Raw genomic sequence first — 24,838 nt, forward strand, 5'->3', positions numbered from 1 at the left:
ATTTATAAACTAAAGTATGGTAATACAGCTGTAACTCTGCTGGAATTCGAGGACTAATAATAAAATATAATTTAAGGTGGAGGAGCTTGATTGTATAGTGATAGTAGGAATCTTTTTTCATCTGATAAAGATTATGTCTAGTCCAGGGATGTCTTTTTTTTTCTCTCTTTATGATCAGAAAAATTTATATATTTAGGCTTCATTTTTTTTCCCCGTAATGTTTTAAAATGTTGTTCATTAGCTTAGTCAGAAACAGGAATTTTTTTAAGTTATACTACAATTCTCAAAAGTTTAGTTAGCTTTATTAATTTAAAAGTACATATAAGGGCTTCACTATAAATAAATAGTATTTTTTTATTAATTTAAAATCTATCAATGAGAATACTATTATTTAACAGATTGAAGTTGTATTATAAACTGAGGGCATTAGGGATCATCAGTTCTGACTTCAGGCTTACATTGGTATTGGTAGCATTCAGCTCTTATTTTAGTAGTTTTCTTCATGGAAAAAATGTACTTTCTCAAAGCCTGGTAGACCTGAACTCTTTGAGTCAGCTTATGGCCATGGATTTTAGCATTCATCAGGAATTCAAATTTACCTTCAAAATTCCAATGATAATAGAATTTTTTTTTGAGCTTGGTAAGCTGTCTTTACTGATAAGTACTTACCAATCTGGGCACATCTCAAAGTTTTTAAATTTTGAATCCAGTTTGTATTTATTACAATTTCTGAAGTTGAGACTTGACTGCCACCAAATTCTTAAAAACTGTACTTTTTATATACCACAAAAAGGGAATTAAAAATAATTTTTAAAAGGATTCCATTTACATTTACAGATTAGTAGGTAAAATAGAGACTGTTCAGTTAATATTGGTTATCCAACCTCATACCTTAAACAAAAATCAGTTTCATATGGATCAAGGCCTTAAATGTGAAAAGCAGAGTTTTAAAATAAGAAAATATATAAAACTTCAGTTTGGACCTTGAGGAGGGAGTTCTTAAAACTAACATACGACTGTACCACCACCACTATAAGAAAAAATTAGTATGTTTTGCTGAATCTGAATAATTAGTGTTTCTTCATACAAATCAGCAGTGTTCTTGTTTTTTTTTTCTTTGTGGTTCCAAATTTGATTAAATTGTTTATTTTTTAGTAACAGTATCTAGCCTGCATTTATGTAAGTTTCGATAGAATAGTTTACCAAAGTGATCTCTTTAAAATTATGCTATCCCTGCTACAGTATTAATTGAATTTTTTTCCTCATTTAGGCGAGCCAGTGCAGCTTTGAACTGTTTAAAACGCTTCCATGAAATGAAAAAACGAGGACCTAAACCTTATAGCCTTCATTTAGATCACATTATTCAGAAAGCAATTGCAACACATCAGAAACGGGATCAGTATCTCCGAGCTCAGAAAGATATATTTGTTCTTAAGGTACTGATGCAGAAGATGCGATTTTTACTTTAATTTCCTAATTCTTAACCCCTGTATTTTAGTAGGCATATACATGCTTGAGTTAGCAGTTTTATTCATGCATATGGATTTTCAAAAAGCTTCTAATAAGTTTTATAATGATTGGACAGTTAAGCTGAGTTTTTATAACTTTGTGAAGAACCTTGATAATTCTCCTTTTTTTTTTTTTTTAAAGTCAGAGATGGTGATGATGTATTTGCAAAGACTTTATCTCAAAAAAATTTAAAGTTTTCCTTTCAGTTTAATTGCTCAGTCATGTCCGACTCTTTGCCGACCCCATGCACTGCAGCAAACCCGGCCTCCCTGTGCATCACCAACTCACGAAGTTTACTCAAACTCGTGCCTGTTGAGTTGGTGATACCATCCATCTCATCCTCTGTCGTTCCCTTCTCCTCCTGTCTTCAATCTTTCCCAGCATCAGGGTCTTTGTAAATGAGTCAGTTCTTCACATCAGGTGGCCAAAGTATTGGAGCTTCAGCATAAGTCCTTAAATGAAAAATTTTTCTTTTTGTTTTTAAAATTTCAACTGTTATTTGATGTAAGGCCAGTTTTTCTTAATTTTTCTTATTACTTTCTGGTGATTTAGGATACAGAGGAAGCTCTTCTAATGAACCTTAGAGATAGCCAAGTCCTTCAACATAAAGAGAATCTTGAATGGAATTGGAATCTTATTGGGACCATTCTTAAGGTATGATAGGATACTTCTTGATAATGGCTTGATTGTTTTCATTATATTATTCATTGCAATTTATCATAATTATATGTTAAGGAATTAATAAGTACATAATACAACATATTATGTTTTTCTAGTGGCCAAATGTAAATCTAAGAAACTATAAAGATGAGCAGTTGCACAGGTATGTAAGAACTGTTTTACATTTAAATATAAAGAACTCAAATTTGAATTATATTATGCCTGATACCTGTTAAAAGTAGTAATTGATGTTTTAAATATACATTGTTACTTTTTAATAGTTGGTATCCAGTAGGTACATATTGATATATGTTTTTATATATAGCTTGTGTTTTGTAACCAGAAATCATCAACTAATTCTTTTTCTGGTTATTTACATTCTGGTTTTAGTTTTGGAACAAATGAAGTACTTAAGATAAAAGTTTTATCAAATCAAGAGTATCAGCCATGTACTAATCTTGGCCCTAACATATGAGAATGATATATTAAGAGCATAATGTCTCCCTCTCAAAACTATGGCCATTTTAAATATTCTAATTTCTTTTGCCTGTGACTTTGGAGGTTATTCATTCTTTTTCCTCTTTACACTGTTAACCAGCCACACCTTCCATAAAACAGCTTATATTTATAGCATATACAATACTTAAGGGTATTATGCTGTTTTCTAGTGCCCCATGCATTTTTATTCCTTCTGAGTTTAGATTACCCAACCACCAGCGTTGATTTCTTTGAATAAAAGAGCTTCTACTTCATGTTTTTGAAAAGTTCACATCGTTGGTATTATTATTATTATTATTATTATTATCATCTCTTCACATTTTGAGAAATGTATAGAACATATAAATTACGTTGGGATAAAGAAGCATAGCACTGACTTTTCCAACTTGTGAGAACAGATATGAAGTCTCATTCAACTTTGTTTTTCCAGCTCCTGGACCTGGCATCTTTATTACATTGGATAATAGCGTAGAAATTAAATTGAACTAAGTTAAATGGAAGCTTAGAACATAATGTTGAAAATTATAACATGAAAATATCATCCATTGCTTTATAAATTCAGTTGTTTAAATTTTACCTGAAGCTTTTGTGGTTGACTTTTGCCTAATTGTGAAGAACTGACAAAATCATAGTGTAGTAACATTTATGTGCAGTTATCTAGTATAAATTCATAAAGTATAGTAGAAGAAAATATATATATTCTAGGTTTAAATAGAGTTTTAAAAAAAAGACCTAACAGTAAAATAAAATGTATACCTGTCAAAAACAAAAAGAAGAATGAAAATTTATATCCAGGTGGTTTCATCATATTTATCCAACTGTGTATCTTCTAGCAGTGTTATGTTTGCATTTTTCCTGCTGAGCATCTTCTCCACTATTTTCTATCAGGCGTCCCACCAAAAAATTCTTATCTCATGAAGATATTTTTTATAATGAAAGGGATTGTTCGTGTGTGTGTGTGTGTGTGTGCGTGCGCGCACGTGCATGTGTAGAATGTACCAAATGTGTTTATTAAATTTACCCCAATGGTTTAAACTCAAAACATATTCAAAAGCTGTGGTTAAGATTCTAAAATAATTATTTGGTTTATTACTTTGTTGCTGATTTTTTATTTTAACCTTAGGTTTGTACGAAGACTACTTTATTTTTACAAGCCCAGTAGTAAGTTATACGCCAATCTGGATCTGGATTTTGCCAAGTCCAAGCAGCTCACAGTTGTGGGTTGTCAGTTTACAGAATTTCTTCTTGAGTCTGAAGAGGTAATAGGCACTTTGAATATTTTCCAGAGCACATGTTTTTCACTGAATTTGACCCCTTCCTTTTATTTTTGAATATGTATAAGCTATATTTAGAAACATAGAATGAGCCCAGACCTAGATTTTTATCCTTAGTCACTAGCTATCTATGTGACTTTGGACAAGTTATTTGCCTTCTAAAAGACCTGGTTTTCTTTTGGTAAAATAGAAAATAATACCATCTCATGCAGCATTGTATTGAATGGGATTAAAAAGAACAGATACTCAGAGATTAATGTCTGTTATTAGAAACTTCATTATTATTAAATCTTTTGGACTTGATTAATCAAGTTGATTTTTCTAATTATAGGCCCTGACTGCTTTTCTAGCAATATCATAATGTATTTGCTTTTAGGATGGGCAGGGATACTTAGAAGATCTAGTAAAGGATATTGTTCAGTGGCTCAATGCCTCTTCTGGAATGAAACCTGAAAGAAGCCTTCAAAATAATGGTTTATTGACTACTCTTAGTCAACACTACTTTTTATTTATTGGAACACTTTCTTGCCACCCTCATGGCGTCAAAATGCTGGAGAAATGCAGCGTATTTCAATGGTGAGCATTCCTAGATTCTGTTTCAGTATATACCTAAACTTTATTTTTAATGTGATCAGAAAGGGTATGCTTTTTAGTCTGTGTACCTGTATTTGGTAAGTTTTATTGTTGTTGTTCAGTCTCTCAGTCATGTCCATCTCTTTGTGACCCCGTGGACTGCAGTATGCCAGGCTTCCCAGTCCTCCATCTCCCGGAGCTTGTTCAAACTCATGTCCATTGAGTCAGTGATGACATCCAACCATCTTGTCCTCTGTTGTCCCCTTCTCCTCCTGCCTTCAGTCTTTTCCAACATCAAGATCTTCTCTAATGAGTCAGCTCTTCACATCAGGTGGCCAAAATATTGGAGCTTCAGCTTCTGCACCAGTCCTTCCAATGAATAAATATTCAGGGTTGATTTCCTTTAGGATTGACGGACTGGTTTGATCTTGCAGTCCAAGAGACTTGCCTGTGAGTGTCCTGGAGTCTCTGGTGGAAGCATGGGTTGACAGTGGCCTGCTGCAGGGTCAGGGACACATACTATAACAGTCCTGGAGCCTGCTGGCATAAGTCCTTTTGAAGGAGGTCACCATTACCCCTACCATAGTTTGGCCTCAGACCAAACAATAGGGAAGGAACACAGCCCCACCCATCAGCAGAAAATTGGATTCAAGATTTACTAAGCTTGGCCTTGCCACTAGAGCAAGATCCAGTTTTCCCCACAGCCAGTCCCTCCCATCAGGAAGCTTCCACAAGCCTCTAACCCTTAACTGTCAGAGGGCAGACAGAATGAAAACCATAACCAAACTAATCACATGGACCACAGCCTTGTCTAACTCAGTGAAACTATGAGCCATGCCGTGTAGGGCCACCCAAGATGGATGATGGGTCATGAAGAGTTCTGAAAAAATGTGGTCCACTGGAGAAGGAAATGGCAAACCACTTCAGTATTCTTGCCTTGAGAACCCCACAAATAGTATGAAAAGGCAAAAAGTTTTGTTAAAATACAAAAAAATTTTGATTAGAGTTGTCTTGATGCTCTGATGCTTTTTAAAAAATGGGATATTTCTTAAGTGCTTTCTTTTAGAAATGCTTAGGAATTTTAAAATATTTGTTGAATTAATGAATCAGTACAGTAATTTCTAGTAACCTTTATTATTTTCATCATTTTTTTAGTTTACTTAACCTTTGCTCCTTGAAAAACCAAGATCACTTGCTAAAACTGACCGTTTCAAGCTTGGACTATAGTAGAGATGGTTTGGCCAGGGTCATCCTTTCCAAAATCTTAACAGCAGCCACTGATGTGAGTATAACATAGGCAATAGAGCTATAAATTCATAACTAGTTAGTTCAGTATTTTATCAACTTTAGCCTAATAAAATTATAAATTTTAAGACTATGGGATGGAATTTGAGTTTATTTTTAAATTTTAGTTTGTCCAGAGAACTCGACTACCGTACCCATTTTTTTATATAAAGAGAAATGCTTTGAAGCAGCTAGATAGATACAGTATTTTATTATACTGGGACTAAAAAATATATTTGTATCAAGGGCTAGACTGTCAATTCCAGTCTTTCTGCCCTTTTCAAGTGTGAAACTATTCTAAAACAAAGTCAGATGGACTGTCTATAGTGAAGTTTGGATGGTGGTGGTTGGTTTTTTTTTTTTTTTTTTAATGTTCTCATTTATCTTTATAGGCCTGCAGACTGTATGCAACAAAACATTTAAGAGTGTTATTGAGAGCTAATGTTGAATTCTTCAATAATTGGGGAATTGAATTACTAGTGACCCAGCTGCATGATAAAAACAAAACGATTTCTTCTGAGGCCCTTGATATTCTCGATGAAGCATGTGAAGACAAGGTGAAGTTTCGTTATCTTGTAATAAAATACTTAGATACAAATTTTTATGAAACTATTCAAGTTTGATAGAAAACTGTGTGGAATTATAATGTATGTAATATAGTGGTTTTGGAAGTAGAGAATTTACTATCTTCATGCAGTTATTAATTTGCCTAATAATTATTTATTTTAGGCCAATCTTCATGCACTTATTCAGATGAAGCCAGCTTTATCTCACCTTGGGGACAAGGGTTTGCTTCTCCTCCTGAGGTAAATTTTAAGAAAATTTTTCTTGTAGTTATGTTTTCTTTTGTGTGCTCTCTGGCAGTGTGTATTAAAGCTGGATTCAAATCTGTAAAGGAAGCACTCTAAAGAGTTTAGCTGTTAACTTCTGAAAGAGGCCCATTTTAGAATATTGGGCATCCTTTAATACTGAAACTCTGGCTTTTCATTGTTTTCCATAGTGTCTCTTTTTCATCTCTATGTGTCCTCATTCTTTTTATAACATTTTCTTTACTGTGGTTGGATTCATGTTTTTTGCAAAGATTTTCAAAGTATTTGTATTTGAAATTATAAGATAATTGACCTCTTTAAGGCACACTGTTCTTAAAGTCTTTGGGCTTAAGTGTATTTGGTTTGAGATACTTTAGCTTTTTAAACAATTTTTTCTGAGACCCAATGTTAAACTGTTGCCTGTTGCACTTTACAGATTTCTCTCCATTCCAAAAGGGTTTTCCTATTTGAATGAAAGGGGTTATGTAACAAAACAGTTGGAAAAGTGGCACAAGGTAACTTTCTGTTGAATAAGTTTCAGTTTGTATGTTTTTATTTTGGAAAATAGATTAGAGGATTTTGAAATTAAAGTTAAATATTTAAATATTCATATGAAGTCAGGTCTTCAAATTCTGTTAATTATTTATATTCATATTTATCCATTTTTTAAACTACAGTTATTTTATAGTGTGAACTGTTGATTTTGTATGTTTTCTGTTGAAATTTTGCTTTCAGCTTTAATCTACTGGCATCATTTGTCAACCCTACTTACCATCATCATTTCTTTTATTTTGGATTCCTTTTACAGCCCTTTTGAACTGAAACTTAAAACAGTTTTCCTAACTGAAGATTATAAAACAGTTCTACCAAGCAGATATAATAATCTAATTATTAAACTTCATTTTAGGGTAGACTTTTCATAAATCTGAGAACAAACTTCTTGCTGTTGTACATAACAGGGAAATCTAGGAAGAAGGGACTAGTTTGAAGGTATTAGTTATCTCTCTAGCTTTTCTTTAGCTGGTCATCACTGTGGCTTCAGTTAACTTGAAGCATTATAAATCATCAAAGCATCTTAGAAGCTCATAGAATAATCAGTTCTAATATAAATGATTCCCAGATTTTCCTTTATTGAATTCAGATCATTGTTTATATTGTCTATATTGAACCATATTTCATAAGATAGGCTCATTTAAAAAAAAATAATGAAACTATAGTTATAGTTACCAGAGGTGAATGTGGGGGTAGAGGAAATTGGATGAAGGCAGTCAAAAGATGCAAACTTCCATTTATACACTTATAATAAGGAAGTACTAGGGATATAATGTACAACATGATAAATATAATTAGCTTTGTTGAATGTTTTATATGACAGTTGTTGAGTAAATCCTGAGAGTTCTTATCACAAGGGAAAATATTTTATTTCTTTAGTTTGTATCTGTATAAAATAATGTATGTTCACTAAACTTATTGTGATAGTCATTTCAGATGTGTGTAAGTCAAATCATTATGTCAGTTGTACACACTGCTAGATGTCAATTATCTCTCAGTAAAACTGGATGGAAAAGAAATACCGTAAAGCATACTGTAACTGTAAAGCATACAACTTAAGGCATGGAGTCTTTCAATAATTGGTGAATTGGAAAACTGAAATAAAGACGTAATAGTTTCATTCCCTAAACAGAATATTATCCTCACTTTAAAAAAAAAAAAGTGAAAATATCTAGGAATACCGAATATGTAGTTTAGAAGCAAAATTGGTAAGAGCTTGAACTTCAGTGGTGGTGAGGTTTGATAGAGACACATTTTCTGGGCATTTTTAAAATAAGATGGACAGAATTCATGAACTGATTGGATATAATAAATGAGGACTACTTGACTCTTACGGTTTCTGATTTGAATGCCTGAGTAAATAATGGCTCATCATTAAGAAACTGTGATCTGCAGGATTGAGGATACTAAATTTTGAATAAGTTGAACTGCTGTTGCCTATGGGATGGCAAGTGATGGTATCCAGAAAATACTTGGAAATGTGGATCTGGAGCTGAAGATGGCAGTTTGGGAGTTGTCAGTGAATAGTAGTAGTTGAAATTTGAATTGAGTGAGATCACCAAGGGAAATGTAAAGAACAAAAAAATAAAACTGGAAATTGCTCCCTAGAAAACACTCTGCTTTAATGAGGGGAACAAAAGGATGGGGACACTGAGGAAGAATTATCAGAATGATTTCACTAAAGGATGCTTCAGGAAGGAGAGGCCAGTGGTATATATTCTTGAGAGAGGTCAGATAAGGTAAACACTAGGAAAAACACTGTTGAATGTGACCGGTCATTGGTGAATTTTGCCAGAGCAGTTTCAGTAGAAAGTTGCAAACAGATGCTAACTTGCAGTTATAGTGAGTTTAGCCAGTAAATGGGAGGTGTAAAAACAAAGACAATATAGTCTACTCTCTCAAATTAATTAGCGAATGGGAAATTAATTAGTGAATAGTGATTGCCTACCATTAAACTTAGTTCTTTTCAAGTATTACCTCATTTAATCCTCACAGCAACTCTGTGAAATGTTTTCTATTATTTCTGTTTTATCAAGGAAAATGTAGAAGCTAAGATGAGTAACCTAATTTATCCTAGGTAACAAAGCTTGAAAATAACAGAGCCGGGGCACTTTTTGATTCCAAAGCCCTTGATGCTCTTTCCTCAGTATTTGATATTCTCCCAGTAGTTTGTAGCATGCCATGATAAAGCTGATGCTCTTTTTCTGGGTAATAAAACATCCAGGCCAGAATCATACTGAAAATCCAGTCATTTGATTTAAAACTTTCTCTGCTAGCCCAGGCTTGGTACAGACTTAGAAACCTGCAGTAAAAGAGGGGGTATGGTTCATTTAATCACTCTTTATTGTTTATCTCCTCCCCATTTACCAGCTGCAGATTTAGGGCCTCTCCAGCTTTAGAGCAGGAGGGAGAGGAGGAGGAACGGATGAGAATTCGTGGACAGTCTTACCCAGCTGATGCAGTTGTTACCTGGGGCTGTTAGCTTTGGGGAGGTCAGATTTCAAATGTTGATTTTTCTTTTTACTCAAGTCTTATGTTTGTAAATTCCTCAAAGACTTCACTCTGGAGATCTCTCATTTGTAGTTTCTTTGACCAGAGAAGTGGCTCCTCTGGTTGCTTACTTAGTACCTCCTAATATCTAGAGGTATACCCTCATTTGGGGTCTTGTCCCTCCCTGCCTCCTTGAGGCAGGATCCTCAAGATGATCCACATCAAAACCTCACTGCATTTCATCTTCACAAACCATACCCCTGACCTTTGCTAGTGTGTTCCACATGATTGCCACTGGTCAAGAGACTAGCCAGACAGTACCACATGAATGTAACTATTCCTACATAAAGCTCAAAATACGTGCCTTAATTTGTATTTTTGTACTGAGATTTTCATGTCTAGAGGAAATTATGGCAGTGTTACAGCAGTAGTAATAATTTGGTTTGCTGATAATATAATTAAACTCTTACATTACTTTTGCACAGTAAATAATCTAAAAGAAAAGCAGAAAAAGTAAGCTTTTAGAGTCTCTAAGTAGGGAGTTAAGGTAACTCATCAAACTGAAGTAGTATAACATGGTTTAAAATGAAAAATATCTCCCTGCCCCCTTACTCTGTCTTTTCTGAAGGTAATGTTTGTTAACATTCTATATACATTTAAAGATGTTTTGTACATCTGTAAGTATATATTCTTCAATTAAAAATACAGATGAAGTCATTCACACCTGTAAATAGGACTGTATTTAATTTTTTTCTTTAGCAATATATGTGAGATATCTTTTCAGAGCTGTGCATTTAGAGCTATCTAATTCTCTTCAGTGGCTACATAGTAAATTATATGAATGTACCCTAATTTTTATCATCACTCTTGTATTTTGGGCACTTAGATTGTTTCCAACTTTTTAGTTTTGTAAACAGTATTTGCTTTATATTCTTGCATTCTTTGCTTACTTGTGCAAATATATTTGTTGAACAAATTTCTAAAGTATAATTGTTGAGTCAAAAAGTATATTAATTTAAAGTTTGGATAAGTACTGGCAAATTGCTTTTCAGAGGTTCTGTCAATTTCTTCTGAACAGTTTAAAGTGGAGATCTTTTGCAATGAAGATGGTAGTGTGATTGACTGTCTCAGTTTAAATAATTTGACTAGAAATTTTCCAGGTTTTAGTTGGAAATATTTTTTACATTTGACCTGATTTAAATCAGTGAAGAAAGAGATACTATTTTTCACCAAAAGGTGCTAAAATGATAGAACTCAGTTAATTTCCTTTTAAAATTCCTAGTGAATATCTTCAGGATTTAATATTAAGAAACTAGTTTTTTTTTTTTTTTTTTTTTTTAAATGAGGAAAGGAATTCAAATAAGATGAAAAACAAAATTTTTAACTTACTTGTATGGACCCCAAAATATTAATTGAAAATGGGGAAAGAGTATAAACAGAAAGTTTATGGGTATGGATATGGTAGAACATTTTTGCATTCATAATAGCTTGTTATATCCATGCTCTTCAAAAATTTCTCAAATTTCCTGAACAAAGAAAAAGATGTTCATTTTTCTTTTATTTGTGCTCCCAAGATTTGCTAGGTAACTAACATACTAGAGATTTAGTAAATGTTGTTATGGTAATATATATAATTTAAACAATATTATTTTCTAGGAATATAATTCAAAATACGTTGACTTGATTGAAGAACAGCTTAATGAAGCACTTACCACTTACCGGAAGCCAATTGATGGTGACAACTATGTTCGTCGGAGTAACCAAAGGTATAGTCCAGTTAATGGAATAGTTTATTGTTAGTCCTCAAACATAAAATTTAAAATCATGTTGTTATAAATTATTATTTTTTAAAGTTTTCTGAGTACTTGGATATTCTTACACTGACATAGGAAAAATCTTTTTAAAGCATAGCACTGAATGTTCAAAATTTCAGTGGCATTCATAACTTGCATTCCCTGACTTGTAGAGCATTTAGATTCCTTCATGTTCTAACCCTCGTCTGTCTTTCTAGTCTTAGGTCTCTTACCATTACTCTGAAACCAGCTAAACTATTATTTTTCTAGAAGAATTCTAATGCCTTTCCACCTCCGTATTTTTATTCATGCTGAGTGATTGTCTAATTGTTTATCTCATATTTTAAGTCATTTTATAAATTAGTATGTTTACAGTGGGCCAGTAGGTTTATCAATCATGTTTATCATACAGATTACAGCGTCCTCATGTCTACCTACCTGTACATCTTTATGGACAACTGGTACACCACAAAACAGGCTGTCATTTATTGGAAGTACAGGTAAAAACATAATTTGCTTATTTTAAATAGCTATAGTAATAGAAAAAAGTTAATATTACTAAAGTGTTATCTTTGCAGAAACTTCTCAACAGCCTTAAAGTCAGTGGTATAATTGCTTTTAAAGCTCCATCTTGTAACTGACTTTGGCATTCTGTGCTTGCAGTCCTTAGATACATAAACAGGCTTGCATACATTTCCCTGACTTACGATCTTTTGCATATGTAATTTGTTATGTAGAATAAGTAACCCAGTTAAGGTCCAAGTTCTTTTCCTTTTAGTTTGTTGGGAAAGTTCATCTTCTTAGTAAAAAAAAAACATGCTGAAAAACTGAATTTCTTCATTCCTCTCACTGGAAAATTAAACTGAACCTGAAACATATTCAGTTACCTTTGGTGTGTAACAAACTGAAATTATCAGCTGCTGTTTGTTAGTATCTAACTACTCTCATATACTTCATGAAATATTGGAGGCTTAGGCAACCAGCTGTTCTTTGAGTATAGTATAGCATACACATCAAATTTTGGCTGGGAGTATGTCTTGCTACTAGGTCTTTTCAGTAAGTATAACTGTTTTCTTATTTTAGGAATAGTTACAGAAGTATTTGTGTGTGTTTCTTAACAGTAATAACCTAGATGTTCAGTTCCTTTTCATATCAGTGTTCCCACCTCAGGAGCAAAAGTTTTACATAAATACACTCCATAATTTCATGTATTTTTATATTATCCATGAAGATTATTGAGGTGTGTACCTTTATATTAATTTTTTTAAATTTGCTGAAAATTTAAATGATTTTCTCAATGTCATTACCTCCACAGTATGAGAAGATCTAGTTGCTAATTTATTATTTTCTGTCTAAAAGAAATAATGATAATTAATGGCTAACATAATACTAAGTGCCAAGTACTTTGTTAAACTTTCTATGTAATAATTCATTAAATCATTAAACTTTATGAAACAGAGGCTATTATTATCCCTGTTTTAGAGTTCAGGAAATCAAGGCATGGGGAGATAGAGTAACATGCTGAAAGCCACTTGCCTAATAAGGTCCCAGCTCTAGTATATGAGCTCAGAGTGCATATTCTAATGCTGCTTCTTAAGAAATTTGTATAAAGTTATTTTAAGATTTTAAATATATAGAAATCACTAAATATAAACATTAAATAGATTTTAATATACAATAAGAAAATATGTTAAAAATGTATTGGTAATCATATGGCATTTTTTTTCCTTCTCCAGAATATTATTACAGAACTCTGTCACAATGTTCGTACACCAGATTTGGATAAATGGGAAGAAATTAAAAAACTAAAAGCATCTCTTTGGGCCTTGGTTTGTAATAAACACTTCTATGAGATCTAAATTTTTAGATTTTTACTCATTTTCCTATTGATATTAAATAAAAATATTTTGTTTGGAATTTGTTCTTAGATTAGTATTCTAAAGCCAAGATTGTTTCTGCCCACTTAAATATTAGATAAACTATTGTTTTTCTTGATAAGACAAAAGTAAAGGGAAGTTGCTCAGTCGTGTCCGACTCTGCAACCCCATGGACTGTGGCCTACCAGGCTCCTCTGTCCATGGAATTTTCCAGGCAAGAGTACTAGTGTGGGTTGCCGTTCCCTTCTCCAGGGGAATCTTCCTGACCCAGGGATTGAACTGGATCTCCTGCATTGCAGGCAGACGCTTTACCATCTGAGCCACCAGGGAAGCCCCTTGATAAAACAAATGGATCTTTAATTCCTGAAGTTCCTTATGTGAGGTTTTTTTCCCCACAGTTCTTACAGATGTGGTTAGATTTTTTGTGTTATAGGTAGCTTTTTAAATGTCTTAAGAGTTACTCTTGGAAATATATTTGACATGTGATTTCCTTTCTTTTAGGGAAATATTGGCTCATCTAATTGGGGTCTCAATTTGCTACAAGAAGAAAACGTGATTCCAGATATCCTGAAACTTGCAAAACAGTGTGAAGTTCTTTCAGTCAGAGGGTGTGTGATTTAACTCAGAAATCTCTATTGTATATACTGTTCACATGTGGATGTGAGAAAATTAGTGTATGATTATAGTTTTTCAATTAAATTAAACATCTTATGGAGTTCCTTGTTTAATATTACTTTATTTTTTAACATTATAGTATTGACATTTACCTTGCAAGTAAACAGAGAGTTTAGCATGTGTCCAAATAGTCCAGTATTCCATTAGCCTAAATATTCTGAATTTATTCAGAAAAGCTAATGTATATGTATATATATGTTTTTATTTGATTATAATTCTTTGAAATTATTTCCTTGTAATAGTTTTATTAGGAAGATTTTCATGTCATTTTTAATAGCTTATTAAATAAAATGCAAATGTACATATAGCAAACTAGTATTTTATGGTTGCTTTCAGAAATCTCAGTTTGAAATTATAAATTGTAAATACTTCACTTTTTACTTACAGGACCTGTGTATATGTTCTTGGGCTCATAGCCAAAACCAAGCAAGGCTGTGATATTCTAAAATGTCACAATTGGGATGCTGTAAGGCACAGTCGTAAACATTTGTGGCCAGTGGTTCCAGACGATGTAGAACAACTCTGTAATGAACTCTCATCTGTCCCGAGCACCCTAAGTTTGAACTCGGAGTCAACAAGCTCTAGGCATAATAGTGAGAGTGAATCTGCACCGTCAAGTGAGTACTGACAGCGTCATGTGAAGGAGCCAGAGCTTACACTGCTGATATAAGATTTAAATGAATTTTACATTCTTAATTCACTTCTTTCTGAAATAATTTGGCAGTAATAGCTTCTTGGAGAGTGTGTATCTTTTCACAACAGGGAGTATAGCCATCAACCTACGTTGTTGTTTGCCTTTGCTTTCTAAATAGCTGTTGGAAACTCGTACTTACAGAGTTAAATAATAAATCATGTGCCAGAAGAACCATTCCCCCACCTTTTTTTTTTCAATTTCTAATAAGTAAATGTTTGTTTACCTGCTGTCATCTTTTACCTAATTCTTTAGTTCATTTTTCATATATAGGGTTGTTGAGCTGGAATAGATTTATTAAGAGATACTATATTCACATACTCATTTTTAGAAGAAAAGCTAAAATTTTAAAATTAAATAGTGAAACTGCTAAAAGGGAGTATCAAAAATCAACTAAATGAAGTTTAAAAAATCAACTAAATGAAAAATGGATTGCAGTTTTAAACCCTGTGTTAAATGGTGTTAGGCGCAAAAATTTAAGACACAGTTTTTTTAAAGAGGCTAGGGCACTGTTTATCAAACATATTTCACCAGGTCTGAGACATCCTAAATTATAATATGCACACCACTGTGTAAGAAAAAAAGATGCCTATTGCAAGATACATCCTGATTTTAGACATTTTAAGTGTGAAACATGTGCATCTTAAAATTGACATAATATGGAAAAACAGTGTAGTATGCAAGTTTAAGATTTTGTTTTGCCTTTGTTCAGAATATATTTGAAATCATTTCTGATTATTCAACAGAAAAATAAAATACAATCCCATAGATGTCATTAGTCACCTGGATTGAATCTTTTATTAGAGAGAGGCATTGAATTTCAGAGAAGGCAATGGCAACCCACTCCAGTACTCTTGCCTGGAAAATCCCATGGGCAGAGGAGCCTGGTATGCTGCTGTCTATGGGGTCGCTAAGAGTCGGACATGACTGAGTGACTTCACTTTCACTTTTCACTTCATGCATTGGAGAAGGAAATGGCAACCCACTCCAGTGTTCTTGCCTGGAGAATCCTAGGGATGGGGGAGCCTGGTGGGCTGCTGTCTATGGGGTCGCACAGAGTCAGACATGACTGAAGTGACTTAGCAGCAGGCATTGAATTTAGATGAGTTTCTTAGTACCTAAGACAAAATGAGAAATAAATGCAATTCGTTTAAACGTGAACTTAAAATGTGGTGACTCAGTTCTAAGTATATGTTGTTCAAGATTGGACATTCATTTCTTATAAGATTGATTTCTCTTGCCTGTTGTGATTGGAAGTATAAACAAACCACCAGGAACATGTACCAACTGAATAAACATCCATAGTCAAGTCTCCTTTCTGCCTTTAATTTTATCCTGAATATTTGGAGGTTTTAGAAACTTACTGGGATACAAAAGAAACTTCAGATAAGCTATGACATAATGAGTCCTGTAGTTTTTTTTTTTTTTTTTTTGGAAATAACAGAAGATTTCATAATGACATAATTTTATATTTTATTCAAATACAAATTCTGAATCTCAAGGAAGCTCTGTTTATTTGGCTCAGCAGTCTTAACTCTTTATTTTTGAAAATAGTTTTTCCAGGTGACTATTAGACAAAAATTTCCTCAGCTATGTCACTTAAAGTTACCATAATTATTTGTCCTTTTTAATGTGCTTTTATTATCAATCCTTTGATCGTAGGTATGTTCATCATGGAGGATGACCGGTTTGGCAGCAGCTCTACCAGTACATTTTTCCTTGACATCAATGAAGATGCAGAGCCAGCATTTTATGATCGACCTGGACCTATAAAGGATAAAAATCCATTCCCTTTCTTTGCTTCTAGTAAACTTGTGAAGAATCGTATCTTAAATTCTCTTACTTTGCCTAATAAAAAACATCGTAGCAGCAGTGATCCAAAAGGAGGGAAACTGTCATCTGAAAATAAGACAAGCAACAGGCGGATCAGAACGCTTACAGAGCCCAGTGTTGACTTTAATCATAGTGATGATTTCACACCCATATCCACAGTACAGAAAACATTACAATTAGAAACTTCATTTGTTGGGAATAAGCACATTGAAGACACTGGTAGTACTCCAAGTATTGGAGAGAATGACTTAAAATTCACCAAGAGTCTTGGTACAGAGAATCACAAAGAAAACACAAGCCGAGAGAGATTAGTTGTAGAAAGTTCATCGAGCTCACATATGAAGATACGTAGCCAGAGTTTTAATACAGATACTACAACAAGTGGCATAAGTTCAATGAGTTCAAGTCCTTCACGAGAGACAGTAGGTGTAGATGCTACGACTGTGGACACAGACTGTGGAAGTATGAGTACTGTGGTAAGTACTAAAACTGTTAAGACAAGCCACTATTTGACGCCACAGTCTAACCATCTCTCTCTCTCTAAATCAAGCTCAGTGTCCCTGGTGCCTCCAGGTTCTTCTCACACACTTCCTAGAAGAGCACAGTCCCTTAAAGCACCCTCTATTGCTACAATTAAAAGTCTAGCAGACTATAACTTTAGTTACACAAGTTCTAGAGATGCCTTTGGCTACGCTACCCTGAAAAGATTACAACAGCAAAGAATGCATCCATCCTTATCTCATTCTGAAGCTTTGGCATCCCCAGCAAAAGATGTGCTGTTTACTGATACCATCACCATGAAGGCCAACAGCTTTGAGTCCAGGTTAACACCAAGCAGGTGAGCAAATATACATTTTGAAATGAACATGGTTGAATTTTAACAGACTTAAATGTAAAGCGTTAGCCAAGTTTTACATCTACATAAGCCTCAGAACTAACCTACTGTTTACTGTAGTAGGCTATAAGCTCCTAGTTACCCGAATGTGATTTGAAATGGATTCTTGCAGCTGCGAGGGGGGAAAAGAAACTCCTTTAGGCCCTGGAAATAAACATACATGCTTTGCAAGGACACACAAGTCACAAGCTTTTTTTATTTATTTCTCGCTTCTGCAAGGATCAATTTTAAAAAGAAGCATGTCGGGGGAATCAGGAGCTTAAGACCTACAATAACAAACAACTTTTTCAGGTAGGTCAATTTAAGGCTCCAAAAGTTGACCTTTTTTTTTTTTTGAAGATAATAAAATTTCAGTACAAGTCTTTCCAGCTTAAGTTGTTTAGTCGCTAAGTCGTGTCCGACTCTTTTGCGACTCCATAGACTGGTAGCCCGCCAGTTTCCTCTCTCCTTGGGATTTCCCAGGCAGGAATACCAGAGTGGGTTGCCATTTCCTTCACCAGGGGATCTTCCTGACCGTGGGATCAAACCTGCATCTCCTGCATTCGCAAGCAGGTTCTTTACCACTCAGCCACAAAGGAAACCCTCAGTTTAAGTAGCTGTGATAATTAAAGTAGGAACCAAATGAACATTAAATGAATTACTTGATCCTCAGAATTCAGCATTGCAGTATGCCTGCGCTCAAGAACATTTGGGAGATTTCTGCTGTATCTAAAGATTATATTAAGCTGGTCAAAGTAGTAAATTTTATCTATAAAAGATTTTCATCACTAAATTTGATTTTTACAAAAATTTCTAAAAGCTTATTTTTTGTTGGGTCAAGTGCTTCTAAAAATTTTCTATAGTTTTTGATTATTCATTTACATTTATTAAATGGATGTATTTGCCAAGTAGTGAGCCTAGTTCCTAGCACAAATTAAGCACTCGATAAAAGTTAGCTATTATCATCATCATCATTATTATCACTATTATTATTTATAGTTATTTCTTTAATCCATTTGGCTCTTATGTAATCAAGTTGTTAAGAAGTTATGAAGGCATTTTCTTTCAGTAATGTTAACACATTTAGTAGAAGAGACTCCTCGCAGCAGATAGTAAATTATGTTCCCTTTGGTAGGATTTCATAAATTATGCAGTACTGTCTTATCTATCTGACAGCCTCAACCCTCTCAACAACTCACTAGTATAAATCTATGCAGTGACATTCACAAATTTTATTCAAAGGAGGTACCTCTGACCCACATATAAAATTTGTCGGTATTTATTCTAACAGGTTTGGATATCAGGTTTTCAGGCCTATAAAAGCAATAATTAAAAACTTTTACTGGTAAGGACACTGTGACAAGAAAGAACAGCTTTTGAAATTGGTAGCAAAGGAGGAAACTTTTATACTAAAGCAAAGTATTTGAAAACTAGACTATAACAGCTAGTAGCATTCAGCCAGGGGCAGTAATGTAGCACCCAAAATAAATAGTAAGGATACCACCATCTTACAGCTCAGTACAATAAACAAAGCACTGTTAACTTTGGGCCACCCAGTTAGGATTATTCTACCCAGTTAGAATTATTCTATCTTATTGAAGCAGGTATTTCTATCTAAACTGATTACAGCACGGGTAAAAAGTGTCATTCCAAACTATTCATTAGAATAAACCAGACTATTTCCTAATCAGTCTGGGTTCTTAGGATCTTATTTCCTGTGTTTTCTGTTAGAATGATAGACGGGTATATGGAAGTTTTACTCGCGGAGTAAAATTCCAGCTTATTGGCATTATAAAAGATTACTATTTGTTTTTCATTTCTTGGGAGAGGGAAAAAATAAAAACAAGATAAAGCAGTTAAGAGAAACAAGAATAGCTGTACAAAGGAATGAATGCTGAACAGAAATCTTACATTCATCAAATCTTCCACTTAATCTTCAAACTGTATTTAGTATTTAACCAGGTTCCATGGAGGAAAAAATTGTCGATATTGGTCTTCCTTTTCCCACTTCTTTCTTTTGGTTAATTCAGAAAAAATGAAAATGATGGAAGATAACTACACATTTACTATAATAGTTTGGATCGAGGCTGAAAAGATTTTTTTCCTATAAAATTAGAAGAGTAGTCATTCTCGTACTGTGGTATAATGATTAGTGTGAATCCAACAGTCTTAAAAACTGTCTTTCTGAGATGTTTCTTTGAGGCATAGCAGGAAAAAAACACTGAGTAGGAATCCTTAATTTTGAGATCTAATCCCAGCACTGGGATTAGAAGGAACTTGGAAATCAGTGAAGGAACTTGGAAAAAGTTCCATAATTATGCTGTAATGTCTCATCTCCTTGGAATTCAAAAGCTTTGCAAGCCTCATCAATCCAGAACAAAGGCAGACAAGCCTCTCAATTGTTTACTGTTGTAAATCTATATAGTAAAATTCATGATTTTTGAAATATGTAGGCCTCAATTGCTTGAAGGCAATTGGAATAGATCAGTGGTTTTAAGCATTTTTTTAAGCATTAATTTTTTAAGTAGAGAAACCCTTTCTACATAAAAACATTTCTGTGGAAACCCAATGTGAAGAATATGTAAAAATGGAGCTACTCTGATTGAAATAGGTATTGTGGAGGCAAGTATAACAATAATTTCTTCCCCTTCAGTCCAGTAGTCTTTGAAGAAATCTCTGGAATTAGAAAGATATAAAAGTACAAATTAAAAACTACTGACCTATTTTATAAAATTTGTAAATTTCAATTCTGAGTGATTTTTAGGTGGAAATTAGAAATTAGGAGTGATTTTTCTTATGTTACTTTTATTAGCTATTTATAAAACATTTTGTACACTTTTCAAAATAATTCTTTATTAGGCAACATTTTTACATTTTAAATGATTTGAGTTTTCAAAGAGCAGTATACATATACTGTAGAACCTTGAGTACTGCCTTGTATATACAAAGCAGGCATATAATAAATATTTTAGTATGTCTGTTACATAAATAAAAATCTGTATAAGGAAGGTATATCTTATGGAAATGTTAGTATTCCATGTCATGGAATCACTGGTAAGGAATGTATTGAGGAAACATCAGTGCTTCATATAAACTATCTTTTGTACTATTTATATATGATACCATTTTTACTATTTTGTGTCTGTCTGCTATGTTAGAAAATCTTATGTTGATAAAGTAATTACTATACAAAAGAATAAGTGATTAAGCTTATTTTAATAAAAGTAGTATTAAATAGCATTAGTAGACGTGCCCTTACTTGTATGATAGCAAATCTAGCAGTCTGAAGTGACTGTGAAGTTAATATTTGGATAACACCTCTTTTCTGAGGTCAGTTTTGTTTTTATTTTTACTTCTAGATGTTGAAAGTTACCTTAATTGCTCACCTTTTCACTTTTACCTGAGAGACCATAACAGTTGTTTTTGGTCAACAGTCAACATTACTAATGAACTTTTATATATCAGTTTATAAGAGATAAATATTTTCAGGTGTTCATATGTTCTCAGTACATAAGATGGCACTGTTTAGTACTTGACGCGCTTTCTCTCCTTTTTGAAGATACGAAAGAAAACGGACCACAGTTATTTATCTGATTGCTATAGCAAATCAATAAACTAATGTAGTTTTTTTAATGATATTCTAGGTTCATGAAAGCTTTAAGTTATGCTTCGCTAGATAAAGAAGATTTATTAAGTCCTATTAACCAAAATACGCTGCAGCGCTCCTCCTCCGTGAGGTCCATGGTGTCCAGTGCGACATACGGTAGCTCAGATGACTATATTGGTCTTGCTCTTCCAGTAGATATCAATGATATATTCCAGGTATCATAAATTCTTTTGGTTTCTTTTGAATTAGTTTACTGTTCTTTTCATATTAATTGCTTACTAGAAATTATAATTTAGAGTGAATACTAATTTTAGGGAAGGTGATATTCTTAGGCAGTTTTATTTAAAGAAATTGTACCGTGAGAATTATTCCACCTTTCTCAACTATTCTGTACTCTTTTTAGCACCTCTAAGTCCCCAAAACATTATCCTTTTTCTCTTCTCATACTAAATCAGCATCTTGTTTGATTTCTTTATCTGTATATTCTCTATAAAAATTTTAAGTCCTAATCTTGCTTTTTAGTCACATTTGACTTATTCCTTATTTGTTTAAATTGATATACAAGTGACATATAACATTGTTTAAGTTTGAAATGTATAGTATAACCCTTGTTTTATTTAATCCTTTGATTCTGCTTATCTCATACATGGCAGCCACATACTGTGGTAATCCCACAAAATACTCAACAATCTAGATGGTAGATAGAATTAAGAATACACATTTGTCTAGAAGACCAAAAACACTTTAGATAAATTCTAAAATAATTATTTTAATATCCATTTAAGTAACTAAGGCTAGATAAGGACCTTAACCGTTTTATGTTATTTTGTCAAGTTTTGGTAATATAATTTCCTTCAGTATCTTTTCATTATAGGTTCATGTGCTCTAGTAATTCCATTTAAATTATATTTCATTTAATATTGCTAATATTCATAAAATGAATTTCTTTTTATAATAGTACTTACTGTGACTTATATCTATTTCAGGTAAAGGATATTCCTTATTTTCAAACAAAAAACATACCTCCACATGATGATCGAGGTGCAAGAGTATTTGCCCATGATGTTGGAGGTAATGCGTGGTTTTTGTTCTCTTTATATTAAAAAGAAAATTCTTATCAGTAGGATGACACTAAAAATTCACATATACTTAATTTTGGGCAACAAAATAGTTAAGTCAATTTAAAATTAAACCATAACTTTTTTGTGGGGGAACTAAGTACCTAGCCTCTCAAGAAGACAAAAACCAGATCAGTTGTTTCTGTTTTAAACATATAAAAAAAAAATTTAGCACTTACTTTTTTGGAGACAGGAGACAGAAAAAAACTGTATACATTACATTATCTTTCTTTGCTATGAGCTGTAGTATTCTAATTAGTATATGCATATCAGCCACAGCTTTAAAGCTTTATAATCTTGATTTTTTTCTTAATAAGGACCTCTTTAGACCCAGAATTATTTACTTTTTCTTTATGCAAATATTGAGAAGAATTGAAATGATACCTAATTGTGTAGTTTTAATTTTTTATTTTGCATTTAAAACCTCATGTTAAAGTAAGATAAATATATCTGCTGATATTAATTATTTTCCTAATTTAAAGCAAATTATCCTGTTTTTCTCCCCAATTAAGGTTAGATTTTGAGTCATAAAAGGTGTTCTGATTTTCTTCTCTAATTTCCCTTCTTTAAAATTTCACATAGTTTAATGCATCTTGAAAGAAGTGTCATTGATGCCATCTTCCTCAGATTATCTTTTATATTTACTCACACACAGGTCTTCCATCTGGAACTGGAGGTCTTGTAAAAAACTCTTTTCACTTGCTACGACAGCAGATGAGTCTTACGGAAATAATGAATTCAATCCATTCAGATGCTTCTCTGTTTTTAGAAAGTACAGAAGACACTGGACTACAGGAACATACAGATGATAACTGCCTTTATTGTGTCTGTATTGAAATTCTGGGTTTCCAGCCCAGTAACCAACTGAGTGCAATATGTAGTCATTCAGGTGAGTGATTATGTCTGCCTGGATGAATCCACCTGAATTTGAATCTGCTTCAGTCACAAGACATCTCCCAGCCCTACTGATTATCCTTCTTTCTCCATTTCATTACCTCAGCTTCAGTGCAGTCCCTCAGCATCTGCCTGTGGAGTGTTAGTGTTTGTCTCCAATTTTGTTCCCTTGCAATTCACCTTTCATACTGTTGCCTTGGATTAGTCTGTTGACAGTTACTGACTTTTCATGTCTAGCACACAAGACTCCATCTGATCCGTCAGTTTTTATCACCATTCTCCTGTCTTGTAATTGACATGCCATTACTGACTTATTTGGTGTTCTTGAGCAGACTGTGCTCTTTTTCATAATTCTAGGCTTGAAAAGTGTGTTTTCCATGCTGTTCCCTCTTGCACCTTCCCCTCCTCACACACCATGCAAGCTCACACACAGCCATGTAGAGCCCATTTGGCAAGCCCACCTCATCCTCAGAGATGGGCATGTTTCATCTTCACAGCTTTGTCTGACCCTCTTAGATATTGACACTTTTTCCTCTTTACTTTTATTGCCCTTTGTACATAGATCTCTTGTGTTAATTATTGTTGGTTATTTTTTTCCATTCCATTCAGTAAGGTGCTTCAGGATATAGTCTGTCATGCCCTTTCATTTTTATTTTCTAATACCTAGCTGCATACTGCTTTATATACTAGGCACTCAGTATGTTTTTGTTGAGGTAGAAAGTGAATCAGATCCAGATTCAGCTTTTTTATATGATATGTATGTTTAAAATATAACTATAGATACCTTTTCTTGGTGAATATCACTTCGCCACCCTCAGAAAAACCTAGTGATAACCAGAATTCTCTGGGTCATTCATCTACACTTCTCCATGGTATTCTGATTAAGAGCTTCCCAACTGATGGATTTTGGCACACTGATAATATAGGTTATGGATGTGCTGAGAGAGTAATCCTCTCCCAGTAGGGCCTGGGTTTGACAAACTCTTGGACAAGGCACTTCCCACTATGAACAGGGACTCAGCCTGCTATATTATTTTAATTTTCTGTTGAGTGAAAGGTTTGGTCAGTATTGTTCTGATGTATTGTACATAGAAAAGGAGATGCTACTAAGTCATTTGTCTATACATTGTTTATGATGTTTTATTTCTTGTAAGTTCTGTTTATTTACTCATTCAGCAAATACTTAGGAAGCACTTACTGTGGAGTTCTGCTATACTCTTTTCTCTTTATCAAACAGGAAATAGGGAAGCCAGCCCTCTAATTACCCAGTCACAAGACAGTCCAGCAAATTCATTTGTGATCTGTTGCTGAGCTAGTTGGGCTTCCCTGGTGGCTCAGACAGTAAAGAGTCTGCCTGCAGCATGGGAAACCCAAGTTCGATCCCTGGGTCGGGAAGATCCCCTGAAGAAGGAAATGCCAACCCACTCCAGTATAGTAATCAGGTTGAGACGCATCAAGTTTGGGACTTGTGGAAGAATTGCTGCCATCAATGAGGCTCTCACCTTGGCACAGCCATTAGAACCCCTTGACTTGTTATTCAAGTGATATGAAGTGGGGAGGAGAATAACTCTTAATTGGGAAATGATTACAATTTACTACTGATATCCTCTCAGAGGTGTGAAAGGAGGCAGGCTAGTTGTTAAAAAGACACTGAACCTCTCCTCATTCATGCATTCAACTTAATATTTATTATGTCACTCTGGGGATCAGGCATTGAACTAGATGCTAAGAAGACAGTTGTGAGAGGAAAAAATAAAAAGACACTATTCTTATATTGTATATCCAATGGAGAAGGAAATGGATTGATCAACCACTCAATCAGTCAAT

The 24,838-nt window shown here is 33.7% G+C and overlaps 1 protein-coding gene across 5 annotated transcripts in view; it reads left to right on the forward strand.

The window, feature by feature from the left end:
- The window catches only part of RICTOR (RPTOR independent companion of MTOR complex 2), a 137,899-nt gene that overhangs the window by 97,330 nt on the left and 15,731 nt on the right, over nt 1–24,838 (forward strand). For 3 of the 5 annotated variants that reach the window (XM_027520538.1, XM_027520541.1, XM_027520542.1), the window contains 19 exons: nt 1,271–1,436; nt 2,062–2,163; nt 2,286–2,332; nt 3,791–3,926; nt 4,318–4,517; nt 5,670–5,796; nt 6,191–6,355; nt 6,528–6,604; nt 7,044–7,122; nt 11,306–11,415; nt 11,855–11,942; nt 13,179–13,271; nt 13,821–13,927; nt 14,382–14,611; nt 16,348–17,356; nt 17,633–17,704; nt 21,037–21,214; nt 21,986–22,070; nt 22,773–23,006. In XM_027520538.1, the coding sequence (XP_027376339.1) occupies nt 1,271–1,436; nt 2,062–2,163; nt 2,286–2,332; nt 3,791–3,926; nt 4,318–4,517; nt 5,670–5,796; nt 6,191–6,355; nt 6,528–6,604; nt 7,044–7,122; nt 11,306–11,415; nt 11,855–11,942; nt 13,179–13,271; nt 13,821–13,927; nt 14,382–14,611; nt 16,348–17,356; nt 17,633–17,704; nt 21,037–21,214; nt 21,986–22,070; nt 22,773–23,006 (3,305 nt within the window). The remainder of the gene's footprint in view (nt 1–1,270; nt 1,437–2,061; nt 2,164–2,285; nt 2,333–3,790; nt 3,927–4,317; nt 4,518–5,669; nt 5,797–6,190; nt 6,356–6,527; nt 6,605–7,043; nt 7,123–11,305; nt 11,416–11,854; nt 11,943–13,178; nt 13,272–13,820; nt 13,928–14,381; nt 14,612–16,347; nt 17,357–17,632; nt 17,705–21,036; nt 21,215–21,985; nt 22,071–22,772; nt 23,007–24,838) is intronic. The other 2 variants (XM_027520539.1, XM_027520540.1) reach the window with 2 other exon arrangements.

The sequence above is a fragment of the Bos indicus x Bos taurus genome, chromosome 20 (assembly GCF_003369695.1).
Source record: "Bos indicus x Bos taurus breed Angus x Brahman F1 hybrid chromosome 20, Bos_hybrid_MaternalHap_v2.0, whole genome shotgun sequence".
Taxonomy (NCBI): domain Eukaryota; kingdom Metazoa; phylum Chordata; class Mammalia; order Artiodactyla; family Bovidae; genus Bos; species Bos indicus x Bos taurus.